Below are 7,684 nucleotides of genomic sequence, written 5' to 3' on the forward strand. Positions count from 1 at the left end.
CTCGGGCAGCCGGCGGGCTCGGGGGGCAAAGCGGCTGGCGGGGGCTGCTGCCCGTGCCCGTGCCCCTCGCAGCCACCCGCTCCACAGCCCCAGCCGCCGGCCGCCGCCCCGCAGGCCGGGGAGGACCCTACGGAGACGAGCGACGCGCTGCTGGTCCTGGAGGGCTTGGAGTCGGAGGCCGAGAGCCTGGAGACCAACAGCTGCTCGGAAGAGGAGCTCAGTAGCCCGGGCCGCGGAGGAGGAGGGGGCGGCCGGCTGGTGCTGCAGCCCCCGGGGCCCGATCTGCCCCCAGCGCCTTTCCCGCTGCAGGACTTGGTTCCTTCTGGCCGGCCCAGCCGAGCCGAGCAGCAGCAGCAGCTGCCACCGCCACCACCGCCGCCTGTCGGGCTCCTTCGGCCCCTCGCGGGTCCCTCTCGGAAGGGCTCCTTCAAGATCCGCCTCAGCCGCCTCTTTCGCACGAAGAGCTGCAACGGCGGCTCGGGCGGCGGAGACGAGACCGGCAAGAGGCCTTCAGGAGAGCTGGCTGCCTCCGCCGCGAACCTCACCGACGTGGGATGCTCTGCTGGTCGGGAGGTGGACGCGGGGAGGTGAGACCGGCCGGGGAATGGCTACAACCCCCCCCTCCCCCGTTCTCTTTTTAAGTTTTTCCAAGATGTCCCTCCACCATTATTAGCCCCCAAGGTAGTTGGCCTTAGGTCAAAAAACTGGTGGCCCTCACCCTATTATCGTGGTGACACCTTCCCATTATCCCTCGTACCCGCATGCCAGCCCTTCCACTCCTGTGGACGCGAATGACCAGGAACTCCAGCACTCAGGTCTGCAGCCCACTGGGGGTCTGTTAAGTTTTGCACCTTCCTGGTGGTTTCCTTAACACACGTTGTCTCAAGCCTGTGTGCTAACCACTGTCAGCATAGAAAATAGCTTTGCTCTTAAGCCTATGTGAGAATGCTGAGTGATGTTCATGAATTCTAGGTTAATTAATGAAAATTCCAAGCTTAGACAGTGAACTTCCCTGCATTTCTGGTATTTTGACATTTAGGGGTTATAGGTCTGCTGTGTTGTAATAGAAAACTGTCAACTTGTGTCACAGTGAAATGAGACTTCCTTGTTATGGCTGCCAATGTGGCTTGTGTTGGGAATGGGTCTTGGGAAGGCTGTCATTGGTCGTGGTGTTCCTGGTGTAGATGCTTGAGGCTCTACTGAGCCACAGACCAAGTCTGCAGAACAGGTAGACCCTGTATGTTGATAACCTTGCTGTGGGGGCTCAGAAAATCTCTATTTGCCTGGGGCCCAAGAATTGGAATTTTTGAAAAGCTCTCCAGTTGATCGTGGACTGGGAAGCATTCATGCCTGCAATTCCCTTTTCTTCTCAAGGGAACCTGGGGACTCCAGGAGGAAAAGGTGAGTCGGGTTTGGCTATGTTTTCCTTTCTAAGCTGCTGTGCCATGGGTTTATTTTGGGGATTGGATCAAACCCAAATTTCCTAAGGAAGTCAGCATGTTGCCCTTCAGGTAGGCCCGTGCTTCTCCATTTGCCTCCGGATGAACTCATGCTGGGAGCTCAGGTCTTGAAAAGTGTGCGGCTGCTGAAACAGCTTTTATTGTGGTCGGCTCTGCATTCGATGCTCCACTTAGCAATCATGAGATTCTCCTTGGCTGGGGGTGGGAGGCAGGCTTGGCGCCATGGGTAATGACACAGGATAGATTGCTAATTTTCTTAAGGTTTCTCCTGCCTTTGTTCTATATTGACCAGGACTTGGTCTAAGATTCCAGAGATGCCAAATATGAGGTGTGGTGTGAAATTAGCTGCTACATCTAATAGATTGGGAAGAGAAAAAGGCATTTAATATTCTATGGCTTTTGCCTTTGGAAGCAGAATTTAATGGTCACTTGCTGCTCTGTCACTAACCTTCACGCTAAGCACAATACAGCTTTCTGCTGCAGAGCAAATTGGGCTGTTCCTCTGCAAGGTAGCTTAGTTTAGGGCACTGGAGAATTACATTTTTTTGTCCAAGGGCCTTTTTGGATGAATAAGAAAAGAGTGAGGTGTTTGTGCACGAGCGAGTGGTGTGACTGCTGTTGGATGGCAGCATGTTGGTGGCGGCTGCAGAGCCCTAGGCTGCATGTAGAACTTGGCGAGAGCGGTGAAATAGAGGCCGATGGGTCATCTTCATCCATCCTTCCTTGTATCTGAGAAATGGGAACGCGATGACTATCTTATTCCTGTCTTTGTAGGACTAGAATGGAAACAAGGAGGGCTGGTGAGATGGCTCAGTGGTCTAAAGCACCTACTTGGAACAAGCTTGGCAAAGCACAGGGACCGAGGTTCAATCCCCCAGCACCACATGCCAGCCAGCCCCGCCCCCTGGTGGGCTGAGCTGGCCACACACACACACACACACACAAATAAATGTTAAAAAAAATAAATAAAATTTTAAAAAAAGACAAGGAAGGGGTAATTGGACTATTTTGTGCTTTTTGGAGGAGAAGCAGTACCGTTGCAGTGGTGCGTTTTTCCGTGCTCAGGGTCTGTGCTGCGCATTAGCTTTTCCACAGCTTGCTGCTTGCCGTCCCCCTGGAAGCTGCGCAGCTGTGAAGACCCGACGAAGTCCCGCCAACCTGTTGTGATTTCGGTGGCTCTGCACCTCCTAAGCAGGTCCGCACTGCTGGGGGAGGGATGAGCTGGGGATTGTTGCTTGTTCTCTTAATAGGTAGGACCTGTAAGCAGTAAGAAATTTCAGTCTTTTGCCAAAGGGTGTGTGCTTCCTCCTCCTTGTTGGTTAGGATTAATTATGGGCCTCTGCTGTGTAATTTAGAGCATTTACAGTAACCTGTAGGCATGCTTCTCTTTGCTCTTGTTCAACATCTACTTTTCCCATCTATCTTTCCTACAGCTGCGGAAAGTACATCCCGTCATCATTTCATAAGGCTCAGAAGCTTCCATGCTTTAGGGTTAAGAAAAACTTGACTTCTTTTCAGATTTTTTTTTTTTTGGCGGAACTGGGGATTGAACTCAGGCCCTATTCTATTGAGCTATTTTCCTGGCCCCGACTTCTTTTCAGATGCCTTTGAGTCTGCTGAGTGGGATGTGCCTGTATACACTGAGTCTACAAAGCTCTAGGATTTAACTTCGAGAATGCTTTTGAACTAAAGTAAGACATAGGCCTGCCAACTAATCAAGTTTCTGTTCTGGGAACTGGGCTAGGCCTTGTACCACACATATGTCAGAATTCAGAGCTGGGCTTGATGCCCGTGGGCCTCTGTGTAATATAGAACTTTGCTATTTTGGGAAAACCGGTGGAGTTTCCTGGGCTGTTTCACATATGTTGAGCTAATCATCTTTCTTTGGATTTAGGGGAAATAGCGTTTGATCTGCCCTTCTTGAATCATGATAGCACGGAGTTGGGAATTGGGTACTTTGTTCATTTTTCAAAATTTGTTTTTATAGCTGCATATGGTGTTGCAGACCTATGATCTCAGCACTCAGGAGGCTGAGGCAGTAGGGTTGCCAGGAGCTTGAGGCCAGCCTAGGCTACATAGTGATTTCAAGGCCAACCTGAACTACATAGTGAGATCCAATCTTAAAAGCAAAAAACAAAATGAAAAAAGGCTTGTTTTTACTGATAGTTGAGGCTTTCCTGGCAGTCTTCATAGTTGTGAAATACAGAAATGGAGACCAGCTCTGAGGTGGTTTTCTGTTTGGGAAAAAGAGAAGCAGTTTGGGGTAGAGAGGCAGGCTAGGCTGTCTTGGTGTCTGTGTGAGGTCTGCTGTTGTGGATAGACCTGGCAGATGGGACAAACTTTTTTTATTAATTTCTGGTCTTCGGCTCTAAAGGTGTCTTTCTGTCAGAGCTTGACATGCTGAGCACAAAATGGTTTTGTGTTGTGGTAAGGAACGTTTGGATTTGGCGTCCATACTCTGTTCATTTTTTTCACTATTTTTCCCCAAAGTGGTTGTGCTTGGCAGCTCTCTCAGCGTGGGCTCTAGCAGTCAGACCGTCCACTGGAGCCTTGTGCCTTTCCCCCTGCATGTTCTCCTGGCAGCATCATTCATTCCTCAGGCTTGCAAGTTGGCCAGCACCTGCTGGCCTCCCCTGAAAGTGCCTCCCCATCGATTCTTCGGCTGGTTCGTGATGGAGTTGGATCTGACCTTGCTGCACAGATGTCTGTGTATTGGAACTAGAAGCGAGCACATGGTTTTCATGCCTGTAGCACATGAACAGACACTGGCTGTGACGTGCTGGAAATGGCACAGGCTGCCTGGCTTGGCACTGTGTGCTTTAGCAGGGCCAGAGGTACATTAGGGCAGCAAAACCTCATATTTGGGCACCCTAGATTGGAAGTAACTTTAGGGAAGAGTATACACGTAAGCCTTAAGGTGTCTGACAAGAGCCGGAAGCCTTTGCTATTTGATTGCTTGTACTTTAGGTTTTCAGGAATTTGAGCTCTGGCTGCTGCGAGCATGTATGCATTGGTGTCCTCCTTAGCCTCACGCTTGCTGCTGGCCCTCCTACTCCGCAAGAGTGTTGCAACACAAATAGTAATTTTCAGTGTCTCTTCACCTATGGCATGGGCAGTGTTGCCTCAGAGAAGCCCTTTGCCTGCATCTTCTGCCCCTGTCTTACTCTGTCACTGGAGGGCATAGCCCCAGATCCTACCCACTCACCCTATGCTTCAACCCCGTGCTTGTCAAGGTGATCAGGGAAGAATAAACGTGGTCTCAAGTCACTTAAGATGTATGCTGGAGCCACATCATTCATGGAGCTCTCCGAAAACCCGCATGTCCGCTTGGAATGGGCTTTTTCATTCCAGATGTTCCCTCTACACCGTGGGGACGGACCTAGGCAGCGAGTGCCACCTGCCCACTCAGCAGATACGCGGGCTGGGAGCAGTGCTGTGGAAGGCCTGCGCGTAGCTTCCTGGTTACATTTTGCCCCTCCACTGGGTAACCACCATGCTCAATTTTATGTTAATCAGTCCCTCGCTCTGTTTTCGTAATAGTTCTCTAGATTGGTCTTTTATGAGTGATTGCCACTAGGATGCTCTCAGGTCCTCGAGGCAGAAACTGCTTTAGGTTGGTAGACTGCCTCTCCCTGAAGAGAAGGAAGCACACGTTTTTTATTATCAGTCTTTCGGCCTCTTAGACCTTTTTCCGCTTCGCATCCAGCCACAAGGCACTCTTACTTGCCAGGAGAAACCATTCTGGCGCTCTCAAATGCCTGGGTTTAGCCATTTAGCCTCAGATGTGTGTCTTTTTCTAAAGCCTAGAAACTGGTTTTCTTCTTCAAAATGTCAGGGGCGGGGGAGAAGATGCGCTGCAGTGAGAAGGCTCCTGCAAGGCGCGTCGTTTGGGCACTGCTGTTCCTCAGGCTTGGCACCAGATCCCCATCCCCACGTGGGCAGATGGCACCGCAGCGCAGCTTCCTTTGAAGGCAGACGGCCAAGTGGCTGAGGGGTGAGCCTTCCGAAGGGCCAGGGCAGGGCTTCTGCTCGCCGACTTTGTGTTGCACCCACAAGTTACCAACGTGAGGCAGCTCGGGAGCTCTTGAGAGCCTTCACTCACGCCCAGCGGGATTCCCTGCTGTTCTAGCCCTTGGGATTGCTGGCCCTCAGCTGCGGCCGGCACGGGCCCCGGTGGTCTTCAGTGGGACTGGTGTGGCTGCGCAGTGCGTGTTGCCGTTAGAGCCTCGGGTCCACCCTGGAGGAGGCTGCATGTGCATGTGGAGGTGGGAGCCGCTGGATGCCAGCCCTCTTCCAGTATGGCCTTCATGGCTGGTTTTGGAATTTTCTTTGAATTCTAAGAAGCTCAGACACCTGTGTCAAAACATAAATGGATAAGCATCTTCTGGAGTCAAATAATTGTAAATAGGATTTTACAATTATAAAATTAAGAGTACAATTTTATAATTGTAAAATAGGATTGTGGGTGATTTGTTTTTACTTTTGCTCTCCTGGTGGTACAGTTAATGGTTTAAAGAAAATTTAAGTTGGGGCCGGAGAAAGAGCTCAGCAGCTTAAGTACCTGCCTGGCAAGTGCAAGGTTCTGAGTTCGATTCCTAGTACCAAAAAAGAAAAAAAAAAAAAGAAGTCAGGCATGCTTGTGAACCCAGCACGCAGGAGGCTGAGGCAGGAGGATTGTTGCGAGTTCGAGACCAGCCTGGGCTGCAAAGTGAGCTCAAGGCCAGCCTGAACTGCAGAGTAAGACCCTGTCTCCAAAAGACCAAAAAAAAGAATAGTATTTTTAGGTGAGCCATTTCTACTGGGTGGAGCCAGGTACTGCAGTATTGTAATTACAGTCATAATACCTGAGTCAGCTGGTCTCTTCTCTCTTTTATTTATTTATTTTTGGCACTGGGAGTTGAACTCAGGACCTTGTGTTTGCCAGACAAGTGCTATGCACCCCTGAGCTGTACCTCCAGCCCAGCCGGTCTATTCTTTTTTTTTTGGTACCGGGGATTGAACTCAGGACCTTGTGCTTACCAGGCAAACACTTATTCTATTGAGTTATCTCCCCAGCCCGGTCAATTGTGAGGTGGGATTTCTTTTCTTTTTCTTTTTCTTTTTTTTTTTTTTTTGTGGAGCAGGGGATTGAACTCAGGTCCTTGCACTTGCCAGGGAAGTGCTTATTCTACTGAGCCATCTCCCCAACTCCGGATTTCTTTTCTTAAAGTCTGGTTTCCTAAGGTGTAATTTATTTGCTACAAAATTTCTCTTTTTTAAGTGTCTGGGTCTGCTAATTCTGACAAACATTAGTCATCAGAACTTCTGTCTCTCCCAGTGCATAAGCCCTTTCCCTCACTTCATCACGACTCCCTGGTAGCCAAGTCAGCCATCCTAAGGTGCATTTTTGGAGTCTGGCACATTCATGGCTAGAAAGCCTATAAAGGTTTTTGAATTTCTTTTATTTCTTGCTGTCAAGCCAGTTGAAATTGGTATAGAGTTCCCTTGCGTATGTAAAAAAGGAGATCAAGGCGAGGATGTGGCTGGATGGGGCAGTAGAGTGCTCAGCTAGCGTGTATGTGGCCCTGGCTCCATCCCCAACACCAGGCGCACATGTGCACATGCGTGCACATGAGCTTGCAGATCTGGGTTTTCAGTTGGTCCTGGGGGTGGCATCCAAGAGGGTTGAGCAGTGCTGTGTGGCTGGCCTGCCAGACAGGTCCCCCACCTGGAGGCAGCTGCCTGTTAGTTGTGGTCTTGGCCTACACTTCAGGACAGTTGTGTAGCAGTCAGATCTCAGGGGCTGGGGAGGTAGCTCAGCGGCACAAGCACCTGCCTGGCCAGCAGGAGGTCCTGTGGGTGTAGGTGTGACGCGCCCTGGGCTCAGGCCCAAGTGTGTTCCCAGTGCCCCGGGACATCCTGCTCGGGGAGTAGCACCCGAGGGAAAGCTGCCGCTGTGAGCTGTGCCAGTTCAGGTCTTGAGGCTTTTCCTTTGGGACCCAGATGACAGTCAGCTCTGCATCAGACTTCCTTCCTGTGCAGTGGACTTTCTGATTGTCACTCAGGGTGCTTTACCCTGTAACTGCTGGGTTTGGAGTGCTCCTAAGGGATTTGTTTTGTAGGTTGGTGACTTCGTAGCCAAACCCATTTAAGGAACTGCCTTAATTATGTTATTTTCCTGCTTTAATTTTAGGCTTTATTACAAAAGTGCTGCTGGGCTAGAGGGATAGCTCAGTGGCATAAGT

General features: G+C 50.4%; 1 protein-coding gene across 1 annotated transcript in view; it reads left to right on the plus strand.

The window, feature by feature from the left end:
• Positions 1-3: 3 nt before the first annotated feature.
• Socs7 (suppressor of cytokine signaling 7) overlaps positions 4-7,684 on the plus strand; it is a gene marked incomplete at its 5' end in the record, with an annotated part of 34,139 nt that continues 26,458 nt past the window's right edge. The window contains one exon of the mRNA XM_004633869.2: positions 4-587. Within this exon, the coding sequence (XP_004633926.1) occupies positions 4-587 (584 nt within the window). The remainder of the gene's footprint in view (positions 588-7,684) is intronic.

This window comes from Octodon degus, unplaced genomic scaffold, assembly GCF_000260255.1.
Source record: "Octodon degus isolate 3935 unplaced genomic scaffold, OctDeg1.0 scaffold00056, whole genome shotgun sequence".
NCBI lineage: Eukaryota > Metazoa > Chordata > Mammalia > Rodentia > Octodontidae > Octodon > Octodon degus.